At 41.3% G+C, this 25,996-nt stretch overlaps 1 protein-coding gene across 1 annotated transcript in view; it reads left to right on the forward strand.

Moving 5' to 3' along the window:
• LOC309556825 (lipoxygenase homology domain-containing protein 1-like) overlaps positions 1-25,996 on the forward strand; it is a gene marked incomplete at its 5' end in the record, with an annotated part of 436,205 nt that overhangs the window by 321,418 nt on the left and 88,791 nt on the right. The window contains 2 exons of the mRNA XM_082259345.1: positions 10,356-10,534; positions 12,364-12,450. Coding sequence (XP_082115471.1) covers positions 10,356-10,534; positions 12,364-12,450 — 266 coding nt within the window. The remainder of the gene's footprint in view (positions 1-10,355; positions 10,535-12,363; positions 12,451-25,996) is intronic.

Raw genomic sequence — 25,996 nt, forward strand, 5'->3', positions numbered from 1 at the left:
AGGCCCCTTTCACACTTGTGTGACCTCAAAGTCATGCTATTTTTTACCGTGTTTTTTGCCGCGAAGCAATGCCTATTACATTTTTCTGTTTGCGCCCCCCCCCCAAAAAAAAAATTTTGAGCACCAGCCGCCACTGTGTCCATGTACAGTTTAGTATGTTCCTTTTGCATGAATTACTGCCTCAATACGACGTGGCATAGAGGCAATCAGACAAGTCCTTCTGGAAAATGAAATCAGCATCTCCATAAAGCTGGTCAGCAGAGGGAAGCATGAAGTGCTGTAGAAATTCCTGGTAGAGGGCTGCAACGACTTTAGACTTGATAAAACACAGTGGACCAACACCAGCAGATGACATGGCTCCCCAAATCGTCACGGACTGGGGAAACTTCACACTGGACCTCATGCAACTTGGATTCTGTACCTCTCCACTTTTCCCCCAGACTCTAGGACCTTTTTTTCCAAATAAAATGCAACATTTTTCACAGTCTATGATGATTTGGGGAGCCATGTCATGTACTGGTGTTGGTCCACTGTGTTTTATCAAGTCCAAAACCAGCTTGCCAGCGTGCCTCTACCAGGAATTTCTAGAATACTTCATGCTTCCCTCTGCTTACCGGCTTTATGGAGATGATGATTTTATTTTCCAGCAGGACTTGGCAACTGCAAACACTGCCGAAAGTACCAGTACCTGGTTTAATGATCATGGTATCACTGTGTTTGATTGACTAGCAAATTTGCCTGACCTAAACCCCATAGAGAATCTGTGGGGTATTGTCAAGAGGAAGATGAGAGACACCAGACCTAACAATGCAGATGAGCTGAAAGCCACTATCAAAGCAACCTGGGATTCCATAACACCTCAGCAGTGCCACAGGCTGATCATTTCCATGCCACGCGGCATTGATACAGTAATTTATGCAAAATGAGCACTGACCAAGTATTGAGTGTATACCTTACTGTACATGGACATACTTTTCAATCCGCTAACATTTCTGTATTAAAAATCCTTTTTTTTTTTTTTTTGGTCTTATGTAATATTCAAATTTTTCTGAGATACTGAATTTTGGGTTTTCAGTAGCTGTAAGCTATAATCATCAAAATTAAAGGAAATGATTGAAATATATCACTCTGTGTGTAACGCATCTATATAAAATATATGAGTTTCACTTTTGAATTGAATTACTGAAATAAAATAACTTTTGATGATATTCTAATTTTATGAGATGTACCTGTATTCAAATATAACATATATATATATATATATATATATATACAGTGCCTTGCGAAAGTATTCGGCCCCCTTGAACTTTGCAACCTTTTGCCACATTTCAGGCTTCAGACATAAAGATATAAAATTTTAATTTTTTGTGAAGAACAACAAGTGGGACACAATCATGAAGAGGAACGAAATTTATTGGATATTTCAAACTTTGTTAACAAATAAAAAACTGAAAAATTGGGCGTGCAAAATTATTCAGCCCCTTTACTTTCAGTGCAGCAAACTCTATCCAGAACTTCAGTGAGGATCTCTGAATGATCCAATGTTGACCTAAATGACTAATGATGATAAATAGAATCCACCTGTGTGTAATCAAGTCTCCGTATAAAGGCACCTGCACTGTGATAGTCTCAGAGGTCCGTTTAAAGCACAGAGAGCATCATGAAGAACAAGGAACACACCAGGCAGGTCCGAGATACTGTTGTGGAGAAGTTTAAAGCCAGATTTGGATACAAAATGATTTCCCAAGCTTTAAACATCCCAAGGAGCACCGTGCAAGCGATAATATTGAAATGGAAGGAGTATCAGACCACTGCAAATCTACCAAGACCTGGCCATCCCTCTAAACATTCAGCTCATACAAGGAGAATACTGATCAGAGATGAAGCCAAGAGGCCCATGATCACTCTGGATGAACTGCAGAGATCTACAGCTGAGCTGGGAGACTCTGTTCATAGGACAACAATCAGTCGTATGCTGCACAAATCTGGCCTTTATGGAAGAGTGGCAAGAAGAAAGCCACAAGCCACCTGGGAGACACACCAAACATGTGGAAGAAGGTGCTCTGGTCAGATGAAACCAAAATCGAACTTTTTGGCAACAATGCAAAACGTTATGTTTGGCGTAAAAGCAACACAGCTCATCACCCTGAACACACCATCCCCACTGTCAAACATGGTGGTGGCAGCATCAGGGTTTGGGCCTGCTTTTCTTCAGCAGGAACAGGGAAGATGGTTAAAATTGATGGGAAGGTGGATGGAGCCAAATACAGGACCATTCTGGAAGAAAACCTGATGGAGTCTGCAAAAGACCTGAGACTGGGACGGAGATTTGTCTTCCAACAAGACAATGATCCAAAACATAAAGCAAAATCTACAATGGTTCACAAATAAACATATCCAGGTGTTAGAATGGCCAAGTCAAAGTCCAGACCTGAATCCAATCGAGAATCTGTGGAAAGAACTGAAAACTGCTGTTCACAAAAGCTCTCCATCCAACCTCACTGAGCTCGAGCTGTTTTGCAAGGAGGAATGGGCAAAAATTTCAGTCTCTCTACGTGCAAAACAGATAGAGACATACCCCAAGCTGTAATCGCAGCAAAAGGTGGCGCTACAAAGTATTAACTTAAGGGGGCTGAATAATTTTGCACGCCCAATTTTTCAGTTTTTTATTTGTTAACAAAGTTTGAAATATCCAATAAATTTTGTTCCACTTCATGATTGTGTCCCACTTGTTGTTGATTCTTCACAAAAAATTACAGTTTTATATCTTTATGTTTGAAGCCTGAAATGTGGCAAAATTTCGTAAAGTTTAAGGGGGCCGAATACTTTTGCAAGGCACTGTATATATATATATATATATATATATATATATATATATATATATATACACACACACACATATACACACACACACCACACAAAGTATATATTATAAGGAAAGGTATATTACTGTATATCAATAATGGAATGAATATACAGTATATAGAATCGGAAATTCCCCTGTAGTGGGACTTTTTTGGCACTTAGCATTCATCACAAATGTATCTTATAAAATCAATTGTATTCATATTTTATCAATAAAAGCATTTTTAACTAAATATACATGGAATATACAAATAGGGTTACACCAATATATAAAGATACTTGGAATTGATGTCCTCCAACTGAAGCGTTTCAGAGGTTATATAACTCCTTCCTCAGGGGTGCAGGAGGTATCAATTTTCTACAATATAAATGCTTGTGTCAAAAACATCCAAAGATTCACAATGTGTATAAATGTTCATAGCCTAGTATCAAACTTACAAGTATTCATATGGTGTAAGAAATGTGGGTTCCATGTATCAATAAAAACACGGTCTCAAAAAGTTCTGCCTATTTTGCACAACCATGCAGACAATATATGTTTTTATAACTGAAAATCCTTATTGACAATAATAGAGAAGATACTGTACCAAGCCCGAACAACCAGAGCCACTGAGGCCTAGCAGACAAGGTCCTGAAATTTAAACAGATACAAAATGTTGAATTTGTCCTAAAAATTCCAGTAAATGTACATCAAATATATAGATATTTCAAGGATATATTGGAATAGTCGTCCAGCCTACCTGCAATGGTGGACCCGCTGTACTAGGGAAAGACCCCGCAGTGGATGTTTAAAAATGCATGAATAAACTGAAAGGCAAAATATATGTATAAGCATGTTTCAAAAACTGCCTGTATATATAAAAGAGGCAGTGACAGAACTACCAGGGTCACAGCAGTCTGCTTGTGACTGGGCCCTGGAGTTCTGCCACTGTGAGAGGAGGGGGCCCACGCCCACCCGTTCTGTCACTGCGAGAGGAGAGGGCGTTCACGGCGGGAGGAGGGGGCCCACACCTGCCGGCCCATTCTGTCACTGTGCAGGGGGCGGTCACTGCGAGAGGCGGGGGCCCACCCGTTCTGTCATTGCGAGGGGAGGGGACGGTCACTGTGAGAGGAGGAGAAAGCCAATGGTTCCTGTCAACAGATAGAAGCTGCAGATGTATATCCAGCCAAATCCTACATTTTAGTTTATGGCCATGGTATTTGACTGAAGGCTAGAAAATCAAACATATCTAAGTATATGTAAAAAAAAAAAGCTTTGTCCAAACCAGGAGTCATTTCACTGAATACAATATATAATCCTTGACAAAATCCACTTAGTATATAGCAATCAGAAAGAATCATAGTATCTCTAGCATAGGACATACCAGGTTGGTGGCAGTATATATAGCTGTTCTCCCCCTCATTGTACTACCCATCTAAATGGGCTAGCTGGGTGCAATGGGGTAGGTCACCAGAGCCCTGTCAAAAATTGGCCTCCCGGGTCGTGCATGCGTGGTGCCTCCACACCCCTCATGCGTGAGTGATATCAGCAATAGGGAGAGATGTCAGCCAGGTCAAAAAAGACCTGCTCCTTACCTCCAATTAGCCACGGATAAGAATCTGGGCATCTATCCATGCCAGGGGGTCTGATTTGTAGACCTGGATCATCACCATATTGCAACGTATATGTGAAGTGCAATCTAGTGGTCAAAAACAGTAATGTTGGTCAATCACTAAATATTTATCAGCAATGTATAAATATACTACATTGACGGAGTGGCTTATTTTTTAAACAGTGTGTACATACAGCCAAAACATATGTCTAAATTACATATTTGCATAAGATATGGTATTGGTATACAAACTATATCTATACATGGTATTTATAGAGCAAAGAGGGAGAAGAAAAGAAAAGTGATAAAAGAGGCAAGGATAATAGCTTTACATATTCCCAAATTCTTTTTTCCATCCCACCTGATGAAAATCCTTCTAGGAAAGTTTTGAAGCATACTGCTTCATTTAGTCCTGGGAGCCGCGTAGCTTTTATGTTATGAATCCATCTGAGCTCCATCTGGAGGAGGGTTTTGTTCCAAGCACCCCCTAAAGAGCTTAGTTGGATACGATCCCAAATCAAAAATGTATATTTGTAAATGTGTTATTATGCACGAGAATTGTATGACAGCCAATAGGTAAATCAGGGTTGCAAGTCTGCATACTCCTGATGTGTCTATATGCTCTTTTCCAAATTTCCAACTTTGTTTTGCTGATTTAAAAACATCCACAATCACAAAGAAGCATGTAGATGGCTCCAAAAGTTCTGCAGTTGGCAAAGTGTTTTCGTTTGAAAACCGGACCATTAGGTAGAATAGGTTTCTTTTCTATGTGCATATATTTGCAATATTTGCAAGATTCACACATAAAGGTACCCCTATATTTGCATGGACCTTTGCAGGATTCTCCTTTAAATTAATTTTTTACAAGTTTATGTCTAATTGAGGTTGCTTTTTTGAAGGTAAATTGTAGGGTTTCTGAAATAAAATGACCAAGGGATAGATCCATAGTTAAGGTATGCCAATATTTCTCTATAATCCTTCTTACTTTTGCATTTTTGGTTTGAATATTTGGCAATTGTGTTGTCTTCCTTCCTTCTTCCTTCCTTAATTGTGTTGTCTTCCTTCTTAGATTTAGTTGAAGAGGCCATGTCTCGTCTGAGGATGCCCGTCTAAATGCCTTATTTAAGGACGTGTGAGAATATTCCCTCTGCAGTAGCCTTATCACAAAGTATATTAGCTTTGATCTTGAATGTGTTATCGTCTGAACAGTTTTATCTGGTTCTAAGATATTGGCTATAGAAAATTGAGTTGACTAAAGGTTTGGGATGGAAGCTGGAAGCGTGCAATATAGTATTGCCAGCTGTGGACTTCCTATATAGGCTACTGCAGAGGGCGTTGTTTTTCCCTCTATATATGTCTACATTCACAAATGCTACATGGTTTGCGTCAAATGACATGGTAAACAAAAGGTTGAATTCCTTTTAATTCATTCTCTCTACACCATGCATTTTTCGGTCTGGTTGCCCGTCCCATATGATAAATATATTGTCGATGTACCAGTGCCATAAAATAATATGGTCTGTGTACATCGATAGGGCCTCGTCAGTAAGAAACATATGTTCCCACTCCCCTAGGTACAGGTTGGCAAACGATGGGGCACAGATTGTCCCCATCACAACCCCCTGCACCTGGAGGTAGTGGGATCCATTAAATGTAAAAACATTGTTGGAGAGGATGAAATCCAACAAAGATAGAATGAATTCATTATATGCCCAATCCTGTTCGCCTCGCTGAAGTAAGATGTGTTTGATGGCCACTAACCCTTTCTCATGGGGAATGGAGCTGTAGAGTGCTTCAACATCTATCTTAACTAAATATGCATTATCAGGGATGTATAGATTATCTATAATTTGGAGAAAATGAATTGTATCTTGAACGTATGATGGTAGACATACTACGTGTGGTCTGAGATGTTCATCGACTAATTTACTAGAATTTTCAGTTAATGCTCCTCTGCCGGATATAATGGGTCTTCCAGGGTGATTGGAGGCATTTTTATGGATTTTTGGTAAGGCATAGAACGTGGGGGTGGTCAGAGTATACTGAGTATACAGTATATAACCGTAGTTCCTGCATTACCAACTTTTGTGGACCAACTTGGTAGTTTGCTTCAGTCACCTGTCCTAGAGGGGCAAACCTGAACATCAAAACATGGAAGTATGAGGTAGGAAAACTCAAACCGTCCTTTTTAAGTACGTTAGTGGATCACATTTTAGTTACTTTTAGCCCTTACCTTAGCCTGTCTAATTATTGTATTTCATTAATATTCTAGCTCAGTTCTATAAAATGCTAATGCTTTCCACATCTCTATTGCTGTTGGCATAAAAGCCATAAACATCTATATGCAAGGTGGTGCACATAACTCTTTAAGTATTGGATGTTTTGAGATTCAAGAGCATTCCTAAATGTGCAGTCAGCCATTGGGATAAAGAGATAACTTGTATGTCTCCTCCTATTGCCATTGGTTAAATTAAGTTGTTGGTTTTTTGAATTTGTGACAGAAGTAAAGACTTTTAAATACCTTCTGCATATTTCTGTAATCAGTACCTAAAGGAAATCTTACACTATTTGGTATATTGAAATTTTAATGATTTTTAGAAACATTTCATTTTCAAATTCATCTCTGCTTTAAATTAATCATCAACATTGAGTTATCTGGGTGAGCAGTTAATGAGAATCTTCTTCATCCTTGGAAACTAATTCTATCTTAATGACCTATTTTCGGCAATGGCCATTCTTTTGCTGTGCGCAGTAATAATCTTCTGATATCAGATTGGATAGTTAGAAAAGGCTATTATTTTTGCATGGTTGTTACAGTTCAGATAAAGTAATTTCTATACTCAGAGGTATCTTCTCAACACACAGAACCCACAGGTTGGGTTGGGGAATTACAAAAACTTGCAATGGGGCATGTGAATTGTAGGCCTGTTGTTTGAGATTGGTTCTAGTACTATAATAATTAATACACTATGGGGTTTATTTACTAAAGATAGAGTGTGCAAAAATAGTCACATTTCTGCATAGAAACCAATAAGCTTCTAACCTCGGCTTCTTTAATTATACTTTGGCAATAAATCCTGGAAGCTGATTGGTTTCTATGAAGCATTGTGTCACATTTTGCACTCTCTAGCTTTAGTATATAAACCCCTATATGGCAAAACATGTGAGTTCAGGAGTTTCTAATGAAAGTTACTGGTAATGTAACAGCATACAAAGACATTTTAGACAAATGTGTGCTTCCATTCTTGTGGCAACAGTTTTAGGAAGGCCTTTTCTGTTTCACCATGACTGTGCCCCTGTGCTTAAATCCAAGTTCATAATGACATTGTTTGATATGTTTGCTATGGAAGAACCAGGTGGCCTGCACAAAACCCTGTCTTCGACCTTACTGAACACCTTTGGGATGAATTGAAATGCTGATCATGAGCCAGTTCCTCTTATCCAACATCAATAACTGACCTCACAAATGCTCTTTTAGCTGGATAGGCACACATTCACACAAGCACAATCCAAAATCACGTGGAATGTCTTCCCAGAGGAATGGAGGCTGATATAGCCACAAATAAAGGGCCATATTAAAGACCATGATTTTGTAATGAGATGTCCAACAGGCTCAAAGAGGTATGATGGTTAGGTGTCCACAGACCTTTGGTCAGCTAGTGTACCTTGGCCCAAATCTACCATCGTCTTTGGACCTAAGCATCTCCCCTGAATTCCCACTACAACCACCACCCACTACCCAAATTAATTGCAGTGAATCTGTTAAATTCCAGCCAGGACATTTTTATGCAACGAGTGGCCTGCACTAGCCACCAGCCCTCTTCACAGCAGCTTAAATAACTATGTCTCCATCACACTTACGTCTTAAATAAACTCTTAGCCCATGAAAAGCTGAGAATCTGAACACAATAAAGATTATTTATCCTAACTTAATCTCGCAGCGTTGTAAGGCATTGTCAAGCTGTGAAAATGTTTGTCTAGAAAAGGAAGCAAGGGAAGGTGTTAACCACAAATGAGCTACTTTATTCTCAAGTGCCAGTAGTTTGAGAAATAGCAATCAGGGTACCATAGAAGATGAGCAGATGTCTCTCTACCCCCTGCTCTAAGGAAAACATCAATCTATTCATGGCTTTTTTTTTGTCCTCTGTAACAGGTGGTGCAGTTTTCAGCATGTTGGCCAGCCATGGTGACCAGGCCATCTCACTGAATGCCCATATCAATGAAGTTCTTTTAAAATCACATCTTCCATACTGGCTGTTTAAAGTCTGAAAATACATTTCACTGTACACTCTGTAGAACAAACACAATAGATTGTCAACAGAGAAGGTCGAAAAACAACTTTTTCTAGCAGATAGTCTACATGCAGAGGCATAACTAGAACCTTCATGGCCTCGGTGCAAGAAACCATGAAGGGCCCCCCTGACCCCCTTTCCATCTGAGCTCCGGGCTTCAAGTTCTGGGAGGGCGTCCATGGACATCCTCCCAGAATCCTGCCTCCCATGTGCCCCATGGGGCACTCATCCAGCATGCTCTGTGAGTGCTGTGTTCTTCGTACAATCACAGTGGCCCTTTACCATGTGATTACCTGAAACAGCTAAACAGACTTTTTGATTATCGACACTCCTTTCTTCCCACACTGTGGCTTTGTGAGGAAAGGAGAGCCATTAACCAGCAAGACTGTCAGTACATTGTTTACACTGATAATCAGGGTTCTGATCATCAGTGTCCTGATTATCAGTGCAACGCCATCAGTGCTACCTATCAGTGCTCATGAATGCTGCCTATCAGTGCCACCAATAAGTGCTCAACAATACTGCCTATCAGTGTCGCCGCTCAGTGCTCATCAATGCCGCCGATCAGTGCCACCTATCAGTGTTTATCAGTATTGCCTATCAGTGCTGCCCATCAGTGCCACTTTTCAGTGCTCATCAATACGGTCTATTCATGCCACGTTGTGCTCATCAATGCCACCTATCAGTGCCCATCAATGCTGCCTATCAGTGCCCATCAATGCTGCCTATCATTGTCCATCAATGTTGCTAATCAGTGCCACTTATCAGTGATCATCAATGCTGCCTATCAGTGCCACTTATCAGTACTCTGAGCTGAGAGTGTCTCTCTCATACAATCTCAGACTCAGAGCCTGCACTGAAAGTCCCTCCTACCTCGCACAGATAGAAGATAACTGATCTGCTCCTTCTCCTCCCGCCCCTCTCCTGTGTGCATAGCAGGAAGGGTGAAGCTCAGCAGCTGAATGTGATCATTTACACTTCCCACAGGGCACACAGGAGAGGGGCAGGAGGAGAAGATTGGCAGTCTCCTATCCGTGCGAGGTAGGAGGGACTGTCAGTACAGGTTCTAATTCACTGACAGAACAGGTGGGCAGGGGCGCCCCCCCCCCCCGCAGTGACAGAGCAAGCGGGCGCAGGCCCCCTCCTTGTGACAGAACAGGCAGGCATGGTCCCCGCCCCTCGCAGCGACAGAACGGCGGGCCCCCCCCCACAGTGGCATAACTCCAGGGCCCATTGCAACTGCTGCGACCCTGGTAGTTCTGCCACTGTTTACATGTTAATGGTACCTTAACTCTTTTTTTTCACTTACATTATGTAGTCAGGGGAGAATGTTCTCCAAAAAAGCAAGCTGGCAAGTAGACTATGTAAGATACTTTTTTTTTTCCAAAGGGTTTAAAATGTTGAGCTTATTTGATATGCACTTTTTCCAATTTAACAATGTAACTAGTTCTGTAACTATGGATCCCATCAGTCATAATCAAGTCCCCTACACCTACTTCCCTAGCTACATCCTGTTTAATATTTAATCTAGCCATATGTCCTCCTCTTCTTCTTTTCTTCTTTTCTGCTCTCCTATTTAGTTCACACTTTTTTTCCCTCTATACAGAATCAGCAGCAGAACTGAATGAGATAAAATCTTTCAGCACTCTAACCCAAGGACGATGGCAGCTACAAGTGCTTGGCACACCAGCGGAAGAAGATTTGGATCTGTCTGTTGTTGTGTATGGTAAAGCTGGGAAATCACAATTGCACAAGGTGATGAATCTGCACTATCATCCTTTTCTGGTAAGTGCTAACAAAGTAGCTGATCAGAACATCATATAACTGATAACCCACTTCCGCTATTAACGTAAATGTGTCAAACAAATTGCCCTCACAAAAAATAGTGTCCTATAGAATAATTACCTGTGTTGGCCAAAATAATCTGTTTGGCTCCGTTCACACAAGTTGCAGCCAATTGATTTCAATGGTACCCATTTTAATCTATACGATTTAAAGTCGCAGCGACTTTGAAAAGGTTCCAGCACTACTTTGATTCAACTTTCTTGTGACTTGAGTGCCTGAGAGTGTAAAGTCACGTCAAAGAAATATCAAAGTTGCACTCAAAATCACACGGCTTTGGAGTCACACTAGTGTGAACAGAGTCTTGGTGTTTTAGGCTTATGTTTATAGGGCAGATAGGAAAATTAAGAGAGCAGCTGACTGGTTGCTAAGGGCAATATCAATGGTTAACCTGCCTGTAATGTGCTTTCCATCAATACTTGCCATAAGGTTTTCTGTGTCTCCCAGCACAGTCTCAGGAGCATGGAGGAGATTCCAGGAGACCGGCAGTTACTCTAGGAGAGCTGGACAGGGAATTTGACTCTGCTTTAGGGAATCTCCTAGACACCCTTGGTGTATCATATGAGTTAGCCACAGTGTGCCTTACAGATCCAGGGCCGCAGTGCACTTGTCTGTTGGAACCCTGTCCCTGAAGACCCCTTGAAAAGTCTACTCAGCAGGACGGCAGAGTCAAGCTGGATGGGGCCTGTCCCCCGATCCTGTATGTATTTTTTTTTTTTGCTCTTCTCAGTCTCATAAGGGGTTAGCACAGGAGTGTCAGGTGCACCATTTTTCTAATTTGCCCATGCACTCCTGTTGGGTCTACACAGCCTCATGCTTGGTGAGCGGGTTGTGCTGCACATGTGTGCACCATTCATTCTGGACCATATGTAGACCGCTCAGCCTTTCCTCCCATGTCCTACAGCCAGGACATTAAGGTTAATTTACTAAAGGCAGAAAGACTATTCACAATGTGTCTTAGAGCTTAGTGAATGAGATAAAGCTATGCTGACATCCATCATCAAATCATGTGCAGTAAAAATTTTCCTTGCATATTATTAGTTATTTTTGGAAAGTGAGATTTCATTTACTAAGCTCTGGGGCAAGTACCCTTGCAAAATGCAACTTGTCTAGCAAAGAGAAGGGCATATTTGTCTTTAGTATATCAACCCCATTGCATCCAAAGTCTACAACCTAGAATTTAGGTTTTTGCCCCCCACCCTGCTTCATGCTATCAAAGAAATCAGCATCACCAAAAAGACTGGTGGATCTATAAAGCCCTTTTATTAGAAAAGGAAAGAGTCTCTTTTCAAACATCGTTCCCTATCTCCAAGGCCAGCATCCTGAATCTAAAGGTTCTCAATAGCTTCCTTCAAGTGAAAGAGCTCCTCATGGAATCCGTCTGGTCAGTTATTGCTTCCCTCCATCCAGGAGAATGTTAAAATGCCATATGGTGTCATCAAGAAAGTTGCGATATTCTGCAGAAGCCAAATTGTATTAGTACTGGAAAACGTATATTCATATTTCATTTGGCACATATTTCATTTGGCACAGTCTGGTATTGTGGCATGACAATTAGGATATTATTGTGCTCTATAATGGCTGGTAAACAAGAGTTTATGCAGAGGGGCACTAATCATCTTTGCTTATACTATTCAGGATACAGTACATTCTTTTTAAACGCTTGAGGATATTTGAATGCTGATGTAATCTTTTTTTTTTTTTTTTTTTTTTAACTATGTAAATAAATACACTAATCTAGAAATAATTTTACATGTGACGACTTTTGATAGCTGTATGTTGGAGACATCGGAGATGTGATAAAAGCCTCTTTCCTGTCCATGGCTCTGAGCTCTGAGAAGGGACTTCAGCTGCACAAGGTATATGTCATGCTAATTGATTGTGATAACACCATAGACATTCTGCACTGGCTTTCAGTCAGTAATTTTCTAAAATCCATGTGTTAAAGTTGCATGTATTACACTGAACAAATGCCCTCTGAATCATCTTCTGACTAATACATAACAAATGAGCTCTAACTATGCGCAACATATTTTTTTTATGTCTTTCTATCATGTTACTCATACCATATAACAAAGCGCAAAGAAGCTATCCTTTTAATGGGTAGAACACTCTTTACAAATTACCAATAACTACTGTATTTGCGTCACAATGTCCTTGCACTACAGCCTGATGAAAATGTTCAAGGGACATTTGTTGGTTATGGAATTATATGGCTGCCTCACATGACATAGATTTGATTGGCCAGGCATATGAAAACCTCCCATTGTGTCACCTAGAAATATTTTAATACTTATACTGAGAATTATTGTTTTATACATTTTTATCTTAGTTCTCTCCCCTGTTGCTGTACAAAGTGGTACAAATGTATGGTAAGTAATTCAAAATACACATGTGCAGTCCACCAAAATATTTAGTAGATCTTGGAGCATTAAATCATCGAATGTTTCTCAGGAATTTGGTCGGTGTTAGCGTTGCTCCTACATTCTCATGCCAGATCTCTAGCCACAGCAATTACACAGAGGTCCCACTTTTTCTTTGGGATTTTTCCTTTATTTTATATTATAGAGAATTGGTTTGAAGAACAGGGATTTCTCCTTTGTTCGAAAGGAGAGTGAAAGTCCAAAGTGGGCATGAGCAGGGTCAGGAACTAAGGTTGTATCTTGCTGCTGAAAGCAGAATGTAGCCCACAAAAAGTCACTTGTAAATGTATTAAAGTGTTGTTAAAACCTTAATAAAAATTAAAAAAGGAGAAAAGTAGCATCCTACTTTACGTCAGTAGTTTTTCCTGTCCTCTTTTTGTGCAGTGTTAAAAGCATATTAGCCTTAATAATAATAGCCTTTGAAAGTGTGTTGTGTGTGAAGCTCTCAGCTATGGGGTGACTCCTTTGCCTTGCAAGGCCTCCCAGGAAAAACCCTGACAGGCGCACAAACAGGAAGAAATTTACATGTCCATTGGTGTGTGTTTGGGGGGGGGGGGGGTGGAGGGGCAGTGCTCTGGCTCTGTGTTTTATTGACACAGGCACAGTATGGGCTGCTAGCTCTGTGTTTGTCCAACGATTGCTCAGTAAGCTGCTATTACTGTGCCCGCACTATTGGTCTATGGTACTACACATATGTCAGCTGAACACAAAACTGGAGAGCTAGAGGCAGCGCACAAAGAGTCATAGTACATGTAGCACTGAAGATTTCAATTCCTGATGTGCACAAAGCCACGCTCACTGTCCTACAGTTTGGGAAAACACTGAACAGTGGGAGGCAGGAAGGGGAAACTTATGACATTTGAGTGTATTTTAATGTAAAGAGCAATATATCACTGTGGGTTTAATACCAATTTATAGCTGAAATATAACCTTTGCAAAGACTAACCACCCAGATAGCAAAGATAACTTGACACAAATTTGTGGCAGTGTTGAATTGTAAGCCTGTTAACTTGCTACACATTTTCACTGGCAAGTCATACACTTGTAGAGCACTTGAAGCACAAGTTCTAGTTGACACTTTTGCAATTTGTAGCAAATTTGTGTGGCAAGTCTCTAACAAGAGCAAAGTTGCAGTGGTGAGTCTACAGCAAGAGCTCTGCAAGTCTACAGCATGACAATTCAGCCACAGTGACCCCTGTGGTGGGCTGACTGTTACACAACATAACTGAACCAGAACTTGCAGCAGATTTGCAGAATTTTGCAAAGAATGTTGATCTGGAGTCATGCAATGCGGACTTGCTGCAATTGTACAACAAACTTGTGAAGCCTGGCAAGTCTAGCAATAGCTTAGCAAGTCATTTTCAAACTTGCAGCACAGTAGCATGCTATCTTGGTAGTTTGGGTGGATTGTACATTGAATACATTCAGCACCAAAAAAAAAATTAAATGCTTCTGTGATGGACCGCCTGGCACCCCACCTGGATGCCTCCGCCAAAGAGCTGCTTCTTCCCCGCTGTAGAAGTTTGTTTAACTCCACAGATGCTGCCAACATAAAATCCCATGTCCCTGTTGGTTGTGTGGGGGAAAGGTCTCTTCTTTCAGGAAGGCCAAAGCTGCTGTTGGTGCTGGGAAGAGCTCAACGATGTTCTGCATGGATGCCAGCTGTTCTGCTGGAGGCTCACTGGGTATTCCTAATCAGCAGAAAAGTCTATTAAATCCCTGGTCTCTGGAGCTGGTGGCTGGGGATTGAGATTCACTATCTCCTCTCCCCGGCTGCATCACAGGTCACTGGGGCGTACTGTTGAGCAGTGTCGAACAGCCCTTTGTATGCCTATTCCAGCTCCCACTCTTACAGTATTAAAAAATCAAAATCTTCTTGCAATCCAAGATGGTTGGGAATATCCATTTCCCTAAAATCCTGGAAGTCATATCTCCGCCACTCGGCTGTACTTCCAAAGTCTGGATCTTCCTGGGTTCTCTTTAACAGTCCTGGACCATCCAAATCATAGCCCTCCATGGAAATATCATCCTTCAGCCATGTACAAACTTGAGAGTATACCATTGCAGCACCTGATATCCATTGTCCTGCATCAGTTCCGTCTGAAGCAGCCTATCCAGCTCCATCAGCCGTTCTCCCCGGGGATGCTCTCCTAGGAACTGTATACCTAAGTCCAGCTGCAACCAGTACCAATCCAAGGCCATAGGGAGCATCTTTACATAACAGTCTTGCTCCACTTGGAGAGCCTCCCTTCAGAGCTTCTGGAAGATTGCGTCTCTCAATTTCAGCACATCTCGGGCAGAATCAGGCTCTCCATACTGGGCGAACGTTTCTTGCATTTTCCACTGGAATTCTGCTTCCATGGAACACTTCTCCAATATCACCCAAAACTGTGTCCCAGATGTGGTTTGGATTGCCCATAGGGAGGAAGCAGATTCCACTGGTGCCACCAAATGTGATGTACTGCCTGGCACCCTGCCAAACACTTCTTCTTCACCGCAGGAACCCAGGAACAAGGTAATATAGCTGGGAATTGCACCCAAAAACTAGATGACACTAGCTTAGGTGCAAACAGAATCTCACTGTATTGCAAATTTACACAGAATATATACCATACAAAATCAGATAAGATCACATTATCCTAAATAATGCAAACTTTAAACAGTATTATCACCAGTACATCTAACAGTACATCTAATGAACAGCTAGCAGCTAACAGCACCCCAATAAAGCAGTGATCTAATTAACAGTAAGCTAATCAACAGCCAGGCACCCAAACCGATTTTGATTAGTCAGGGAGACCATCCCATATGAGCAACAAGTCCACAGCCCTGGATACACAAAGTACATTGCACATGCTATATTTCAGGTGTCTGGCTTTCATTTGTGTAATCTGTCCACTACAAAACTGAAAAACTGGAAAAGTGAAATTTGTTTATCTTTAAGAGATTGTAGATAAATATTTCTGTCCCAAGTGGAGGAGTTTCTCCAACCCAGTCTGCAGGAGGGCCACCATATTTCCTCTGACCATTAACCTGTATACGATTAATGTTACAACTTTCCATACATTTCAGAAGGGAAGGTTTATTGTCTTTATTCAGAGAATTAACACAAGCCTCGCTCTCAGCATTCATCATGTTGTTGTCAATCATTAGAAAATTATCTGCTTTCTCCATGAGATCAGAAGCTGAACTTAGCTCTTTTCCATGCTCTGACTGGGAGAAGCAGACAAAATCCCTGGTCTCCTCCATGGGCCATAATCAGTGGGTAGATGGCTAGCCCATAGTCCCCTCCAAATGCCTCTGTCATAGTGATTACCGTGACAGCTTCTGTATGATTGGCTAATTTCTCCCTGTTTTTTTTTTTTTTTTTTTTTGCATTTAGTAAAATCAGATGTAGCTGACTAATACAATGAAACAGCAGCCATGTATGATACATATGTGTTTTTAACACCTGTTTAAGTAGATTTAATACAAAATAAATGGTAAATATTTCTCTTTGTAAAATTGTTTTTACATTTATTTAAAAAGTTCCAAAAATATGCACACAGACAAAAATTAGTTAAAGCATCCCACCCTACTTTTATTTTGTGGTCTCAGTTGTAGGAATTCTGGGGGAAAACCCTTTACTAGGTAATATACATTAACATTTGTTGAAAACATGCCTATCAAATTCCCAAAGAAAAGTTAGGAAAGGTTTTCTACTGGGAATTCTGCTCATTTCTTCCACCAGTGACAAAGGGTTATCAAGACAGGGTCAGCAATAAAAACATGGCTGAAACTGTAACCCTCCCTCCCGCTAAACAGATTGGCATTGGATATTTTTAAAGACATATCCAAGGTCTATAAAGACATGGATAAACGAGTTTGGAATGGAAGAACTTGACTGGCCTGCACAGAGTCCTGACCTCAACCCGATAGAACACCTTTGGAATGAATTAAACTGCAGACTGCGAGCCAGGCTTCTCGTCCAAAAATCAATGCCTGACCTCACAAATGCACTTTTGGAAGAATGGTCAAACATTCCCATAGACACACTCCTAAACCTTGTGGACAGCCTTCCCAGAAGAGTTGAAGCTGTTAAAGCTACAAAGGGTGAGCCAACATTGTATTGAATCCTATGGACTAAGACTGGGATGCTATTAACCACTTAAGCCCCGGAAGATTTTACCCCCTTCCTGACCAGGGCTTTTTTTGCGATTCGGCACTGCGTGACTTTAACGGACAATTGCGCGGTCGTGCGACGCTGTACCTTTGACCACAAACAGAGCTTTCTTTTAGTGGTATTTGATCACCTGTGCGATTTTTACTTTTTGCGCTATAAACAAAAAAACAGCGTCAATTTTGCAAAAATAATATTTTTCACATTTTTTTTATATGAAATTCCCGAAAAAATGTAAAAATCTAAATTTTTTAACATTTTTGGCCAATTTGTTTTCTGCTACATATGTTTGGTAAAAAAAATCGCAAAACGCGTATTTTGATTGGTTTGCGCAAAAGGTATTGTGTTTACTAACTAAGGGAAAGATTTCTGTCATTTTTGGTGTTTTTTTTAACGCGTAATGGCAGCGATTTGCGTTTTTTTGCGGTACTGCGACATTGCGGCAGACAGATCGGACCCTTGACTGACATTTTTGACACTTTTGGGGTTACCAGTGACATTACTGCAGTAATCAGTGCTATACATATGCACTGTTACTGCAAAATGACACTGGCAGGGAAGGGGTTAACTTTATTGGGGAAGGAGGGGTTAAGTGTGTCCCTAGGGGCGTGCTTCTTACAGTGATTGGACATGGCTACTGGTGTAGGAACAGTGATCAACAGTCCTACATAGTAGAACCATATGATCACCATTCCTACACAGGGGAGAATGACAGGCGGCATGTTTACATCAGCCGCCTGCCTTTCTCCCTTCACGGCGGACGATCGCGAGTGACCAGCAGACATCGGGTCCGCCGGTCACACGCACGGACTTCCCAGGGGACGAGCCGGGGCGGGCATGCGCCTCCGCGGGCGCGCGCTCGCCCGCTTTAGCCTCACAAGGAAGTGACAGGCTAGTGACATACTGGTACATCACTTTGCCTGGCCAGGGGCTGACCGCCGCAGTATATGCACTTGCGGCGGTCGGCAACCGGTTAAAGTTCATGTGCGTGTAAAGGCAGACGTCCCAATACTTTTGGTAATAAAGTAGACATCTAGTGTCAGTAGATGTATCTACTTCATATCTGGTTTGAAGTGGACCTTGAAGTACAATGCAAGGTGAACTCAGATTGTCTGGGCACCCTCTGCCTTTACAAACCACCTATTAGTAAGTGTAAAACGTAACGGTAAAAAAAAAGTTACATTTAGACTTACCCTCATCTTCAGTATCACTGAGTGAGACATCGCTGTCCTTTCTGGGGATTCCTGGGGAATAAAGAGCAGGGGAAATCCTGGTAGAAGACTATCCAGGCTGTTGCAAGAGTATCTTCTCCCCGTAATGTTAACTGCTCTGTATTTCCAAGGATCTAGCCAGAAGAAGTGCATGCTATGCTTGTCTAGGTCCCAAAGGCAGGGTAAGGTGAGTATAACGTTTTTCCTTATAGGTACATTTTACATCTACTAATGGTAGGTGAAGTATGAGGAGGCCTGGGTAGTGTATGTAGGTACAAAATAAATGGAGTTTCCCATAGCTTATTCAATTCTTTTTAGCACTTAGTTTTGAAAATAAAGAGCTTGGCCTTATAATAATTCAACAAGATTTGCTTATGTTGTGCAGAATCACTACACTGTATGAAAACCATCTAACAGCAGTTGATATTATACTAAAAACATTTAGCAGCTATATCTAGAGCTGTATAAATTGATCTAATGCCTAAAATATTATTGGCTTCCTGAGTAATTGACTTCCTGCTCACCATTCCCACTTGTCAACTTCTTTCATTATTAAAGAAGATTCTTCTCCAAGATTTTCTGTGGCTTCTTTTTAAGTGTGAAATTAAAATGCTCCTGTTTTTGTTTACAAATCAAGATGCATTTTTATCTTGTTGGTAGAATATAAAAAATATATATTTTCAGGACTTACTTAAAGTGGTTCTATAGGCAGAAGTTTTTTTACCTTAACGCATTGTATGAATTAAAGTAACAAATCTTCTCTGTGCAGCTCCCCCTCCCCCAGCCCCCTTAATACTTACCTGAGCCTGATGTCCATCTAGAACTGTGCACAAGAATAGCATCATTGCTCTCTATTTCTCTCCTGCTGCTGTTAATCACAGCCTTTGGGAAAAGGGGGCGGGGTCTTTGCACTGTGCCGCACTGTGTATGTCAGTGGACACACAGAGCGTGGCTCAGGAGTGAGTCCGAGTGCCCCCAAAGCAATAAGTGCCCCCAAAGCAAGAACAGGTTGGAGGAGCCAGGGGTGCCAGCAGGTAACCCAAAAAAAAAAAAAAGAGGATGGGGGTTGATCTGTGCAAAACCATCGCACAGAGTAGGTAAGTATAACATGTTTGTTATTAAAAAAAAAAAAAAAAAAGGTACTAATGTTGGTAGGAGCATTTGTTGGAAAATTCTTTGTACATTTGATGACTAGACGAAATCCCCATACCCTGTTGGAAATTCATTAATTTGAGAAAAATTTCCATCCCACTTTGTTCAGATTTTTTTTTAGTAGAAATCGATTGTTGGTTTGACCCCACTAATATTTAGAATATTAATATTTGTTTCTAAAACAAAAAAATTCAACAGAAATTTTACTAGTTTATAGCCAGCTTAAAGCCAAGTTCCACCCAAAAGTGGAACTTCCGCTCATTTGCTTTCTCCCCCCCTTTGGTGACACATTTGGCACCTTTCAGGGGGGAGGGGGAAACAGGTGTTTTTGACAGGAACACTTCCCCAATTCCGGGAGACAGTGCCGCGGCGCTGTCCCTCAGAAGTTTGGCCCTCCTCCTTCCCCCTACGCAAAGCCAATCTGAATGCACAGCGCGCTTCACACATGCACATTAGGGACCCTCCCATGAAGCTGTAAGGCTTCAATGCCTGGTTCCCCCACCGGCAATAGTGGTGGCAGCACCCGACAGCCCATGGAAACATTGGCTGCGGTGCAGACATCGCTGGACTCCAGGACAGGTAAGTATCCAAATATTAAAAGTCAGCAGCTACAGTATGTGTAGCTGCTGACTTTAAATTTTTGGAGGGGGAGGCTGGTATACCGCTTTAAGGCTAGGTTCACACTAGCCCATACGGTGTGTTCCAGTTGCAGGTACAGGAATCACATTGATTCCTGCACCTGCAAACACCCACAGCTGAATCGCACTTGCGATTAAACGGCACCCCCACAAATCTCAGCCCGCCGCTCGATCACGGGTACAGGAACTGAACTTTTGACCTGCGGCCAGGTTTTTAAAAAGGTGCATGCAAATTCAAATGAATAGGCTGCAGTGCTTGAGCAAACATGGGACGCACTGTCCGTATTAGTGTGAACCTAGCCTTAGTGTTAACAGTCATGCCCTCATAAACTGATACTTGTTAGCAAGTTCAATAAAAGATTGTTTTTTAATGTCTCTTTAATGTCTCTTGAGAACTAAAGTAGCCCAGTACCGTTACTGCTATTTCAAAGTCAAATAACAGTGTTGTGCTTCCTCTTCTAATTCACTATAGCATGGTAGGGTGGAGAAAACACAAATCATCCAACAATAAGTGAATTCAACCCATCAGGGTTTATCTAAAACTAGAATATCCATTTTGAAAGGAGTTGGCCATTAACATTTTTAATAAAACCATCTTCTATACTGTCAATACTGTCATTAATATAGGCAATTTTTCATACAATATGTAGACAGTAAATTTAGTAATTCCATCATTATCAGGTGCTTGAATTCAGATATGGTACTTATCCAACACTGTAAAAGTACTTATGCTTGGAATTTACTTTTTGACTAGCCGAAAAACCTTGGATCCCTGTATTGTTAGTTACTGTGAAATGGGTAGTATGGTACAGTTATGGCACTTATTACCAGAAACTAAACACTTCCAGAATGTGCTTGCCTACAACCACATTTTCCATATATTCCAGGTTTCATCGGTCATACCAGAATCATTTTAGATTAAAACTAGGATAATGTTCTTCCTGCTATAAATCATAACAGTATTAGGATTTACAAAGGTTCTCCATATCATATAAATGTAAGAGAAAGAAAGGGGGAATGGTCTGACACTAGCGATTGTGTGCACCTCCATCCCTAATTCAATTGCAGATGGGACTTTGAATGAGGTGCACGCAATAGTCACTACTATGGAATAATGAATGTATTTGTTTATTATAAAAATAAATTATTATAAAATGTTATACAATTTTTATAATAAACAAAGACATTCATTATTCCATAGTAGTGACTATTGCGTGCACCTCATTCAAAGTCCCATCTGGGCACTCCTTTTTTTTTTGCAAATAAATGTAAGAGACTGTAGCTGACTACATTTCTCCCAAACACAGTTCAAGGTGGTCTCTTTTAGTGTTAAATATATATATATAATTCATTTAAATGAACACTCACTCAGACTGACAGGCTTTAAAATGCATGGGCAACCGACAGTGATGATCAGACTGTGATGGACAGGCATTTACACAGGTAGTACCCCCTTTGTTCCTTGAGGCTTTTAGGGACCCTCAGAGGTGAGGTAGTCTGACACTACCCCAGAGTAGGATTCTTGAAGTGTAGTGATGACGTGGACCAAATAGTGCTAGTCACTTTTGAGATGCTTAAAGAGTTTATATGCCACCATAAACTCCAATCAGAAAGGGCTAGGGCACAGAATAGCCTTCAGAACACTCAAACGATACACTTCAGAACACTATTGACAATCTTTACAGGTAAATGGCTGTTTAAGCCGAACTGGCATCTTGTGTTCCTTGGATCTTGGACTGTAGAACAGATGCAACATAAAACTTCCCAGGAGAGACACAGAACTCCAAGAGGTTTAAGCCAAATTTCATCTACCCAGTACCCTCTACCAACCAAATTTCCTTCTGGATGCTCCATTCCTTATTGGAATCTACCTCCAGTAAGCCACTGTGAGTTTAGGTCTTAGGCCTAATTATTTTTCTAATCTTTTGCACTATTGCCAGGGAGTTTCCCTGACAGCATGCAGAAGCAAACAAAATGAAAGACCAAATTAACAAAAAACCCTAAATTTATCTTAGGTTGACTACAGCCCAGCAAAACTAGATTTAAAGAGTTATTCCTGTTAGGGTAGGGTGGCTACACACAAACTGAGATACATAACAGAATCCAGGTAATACTGAGCTCTGGCTATGATGTAATAGGCCAAATTCCCCTTGGAAAAGCCCATACCCGCTTTCAAGTAGCTTAGGGTAAAGTAAGCCTTGTTTGGCTAAATTAAATATACTGTAGATCCAGAGCAATTTTTTTGTTTCAAATAAACTGCGGAAGGGTTGAAACATCTGTTAGGTTGTTACCTTCTGGTCAGAACTGCCTAAAAGGTCAGTTTCCCTAATTTGGGGAGATGTCTGTTTAAGTAATGTTGCGTCTTCAGAGCAGTGATGGGAAGTCTCCTTAACAGGACACAAGCAGAAATAAAATAGATAATTTGACAGGGAATTTAACCATTTTCTACTCTATCCAAAACTATAAAATACATTTTGGTTGAAAACACACATTAAAGTTAGGGCTCCCCCTGCACTGCAAGTGTTAAATGCTTGTTTTGTTTTTTTTTGGTTATTTTTTTTCCAGGGTGGAGCAAAAAAAGTAGTTGTATTTACCTTATCCCTCACTTCTAAGCAGCTGGGGTTCTTTTTCACTTTCTAGTGCTTCAGATTGTAGGTGGGACCTCGGCATACTCACTTACATTGGAGGACTGCTGGTCCATGCATTGTATGTGTTGATGTCAGAGTGCCTGCAACTGGCAAAATGGCGACGGGAAGTGATTTCATGACATTGGATTTGCAGCTGGAAAGAATCCTGTTGAGCTGTACTTTCTATTCCCATGTAACAGAAATGCACATTTAACCCTTAGGCCCCATTCACACATCAGTGTTTTTTAACTCAATGCTCAGAAATGCTCAACAAGGAAAATCCTATTAATTTCAATGATCCCTGTTCAGGTTTCTATAGGCCACAGCAAAAAGGCCTAAATAAAAAACGCCTGAAAAAATGACTATAATATTTGCAAATCTGCTCAAAACAATACTCAAAAACTCTTTAAAAAAAATGATTGAAAAAAACATCTGAAAATGCTCAGCTCAATGTGAATGTAGCCTTACAGTGCTGGGAGAAGGGGTCCCACTGCAAGGGACAGTTTTTAGGTTTACTGAAGTTCAGCTTCATAGTCAGTATAACTAGCACCATTCTATTATCAAAATTGCATGTGTCAGCAGAGGAAATGCAATCTGTGTGCTGCCTGAGACTGACAGTGGATCGCAGCGAACCCCAGTTCAGAAACCCTGCTATAGTGAATTGTAGTTGTGGCAGAAGGTGGAAACTCCTTTTGGAAACAAAGTACATTTCGACCTAGTCTTATTTTTAGAGGGTCAAAAATATCTGGTGATTTCTCATATGATTGGATGTGCCTTTACAGAAATAGGATATGGATACCACAGTTTTTAGAAAATCTGGTGGAGTGGAGTGGAGTGGTGTGGAGCAGGGGCGTAACTACAGGGGTTGCAGGGGTTGCAATTCCAACTGGGTCCCATGCTCCAGGGGGCCTGTGCAGCTCCCCTGTACACCTGGATAGGAGGGGAAGTGGGGGCAGAATGTAGAGAAATCACTTTTCTTCTTTTTCCTCATGTAGCTGCAGGAGGAAAATGGAGGAGATTGGTTCCTCTGTATGCTGCCCCCGCCACTCCTCCTATCCAGTTCACTTGTGTTCTGCTGTTTCTGGGCCCCTGTGTGCTCCCCTGGTCCCCCCCTACTGCCCCCCCCCAACTGTGCTCCCTTCCCTTCCCTCTCGTGCCGGCTGCTGCAGGGGATGTGTCACAATAGAAAACCAGGAAGGGGTTGGTAAATATGTAATTTACCAGCTCCTTCCTTTTCTGAATGGACAGAGTCCTAGTCAGTGACACTGTAAAAAAGTAAAAAAAAATTATAAAAAATAATACAATTAAAATACCAAAAAATAAAACTTCCAGGATCTCAAAGGTCACACTTGCAACCGGGCCCTGGCATTCCACCACCGCCGTGGGGAGGCCCCAAGATGGCAGGAAGGGGGCCCACTGCAGAACTTGTGAAAGGGTCCCACTGCGGGACCATAATAAAGGGCCCCGCAACAAGAGTAAAGGGCCCCAGGATCAGTGGGAAGAGCCCCAGGCTTGAAGGGAAGGGGCCCAGCAAGGGGTCACGGGGCCCTTCATGGATTCTTGCACCGTGGCCCTAAAGGTTCTAGTTACGCCTCTGGTGCGGAGCACAATATATACAGGCTTGAACTTGGCAGGGGAGTTACATACACTAACAGTATATCTCTATTCACTCAAGGTGAAAAAAAAAAGATATTAAACTCAATGATATTCCACAGTAGCACATCAAAAAAGAGAAAAAAAATGTAAATAAAGATGAAAATAATAATCGTGAATGTCCATATCAGTGTATCACACCACTGTAGATGCTTTTTAACAGTGAAACCCCTTAAATCTACCACCACCGTGATAAAGGTGCCATTTTCCCTTAGGAAAATTACTCACCAGACCCCGTTGCCTCCCATTCTCATGAGTAGGCAAAAGCGCTTGATAACTCCACTTGCAAGACTCCACATCACTTCTTCACCCTTTTAAAACTTAAAATCTTGAAAAAAGAGAGAAAGGAAAGCCTTCCTTTCCTTACTTCCGATGCCAGATCATTTATTAAAAGAGTATCACTCACATATTGAAAGAATGTCAACTGTCTCACCACCTCCACGCTGGTTCTGACCACTGGTGGGAGTTCACCACTCGTTCTCCCAACGCCACTGCATCACTTCTGTTTGCCATGTAGCCACACCGTGATGCGTTCCGTCACTTCCAACTTCGTCACAAGGGGGTCTCAATTTTTTGCACTTGAAAATATTATTTGTGGAGCACTGGACTCTTTTTGAAATTATATCTGGAGCATTGCTCACTTTAATGTTTTTGTTTTTTAATGCCTATATATTTTTATGTAAATAGTGCTATATATATTATTAGGATTTGTTGACATCAAAGGATGTTGTACTACAGCAGCTTTTAATTGGCCATTAGTGTAATGGGTAGAGAATTATTGTATACACATATACTGTACATAAACTTTTGTAGCGCAGTCTGCAGCTCTGGCAGGAGAAAAAACTCTTATGTCTGTGCTGCAGTGGAGACTTTTATACAGGAACAGTTTAGGGAAAAGATTATAGTTATTGTGAAACTGTGCAGCCAGTGTCGAGCCTGCCCTCTACGAATAATTCTGCATACAGCATGGAGGTGGAGTTCCATATAGACTAAGATGCTTTATGGACTGAGCAAAAGGAACTACAAATCCCAATGCTTTTGGAGTTCAGAGCAGAGAGGAAGAGGAGTGTTGCTTTTCCCAGGCTGAGGAGAAGAAATACGAAGGCCATTTTCAGAGGACTGGCTGCACAGTTGGCTGCCAGCAGACTGCTCACTGCTGCAACCCATAGGCCTAGAGACACAGCAACAGACAGCTTGGGACATAAGAGAAATCAACAGATGTTGGTACAGTGTTCTGCCTGACCAAAGGGGAACGATGCTGGGGACCTTGACTGGCTGTGTTTCACACAGTGAACAGAAGGAGGGTATCTGCTGACACAGGATTTGGTGAGAGCTTGCTGGCCAAAAATCACAACCCTTTGACCAAAGAGGGACAGAGTTATCTGCAAGTAACACAGGGTCAGTGCTTGTATCAGTTCCTAAAGGGACACATATCTTAGCACTCCAGTATTAACGTTTGGGCCCCAATGATCTGGCCAGCAGAAGAAAGGGGGGTACTTTAGCATAGACTGCTGGACTGTCCTGGGGGTCTAGTAAGGACTA

This window comes from Pelophylax lessonae (genome assembly GCF_965119305.1).
Source record: "Pelophylax lessonae genome assembly, chromosome: 5".
NCBI lineage: Eukaryota > Metazoa > Chordata > Amphibia > Anura > Ranidae > Pelophylax > Pelophylax lessonae.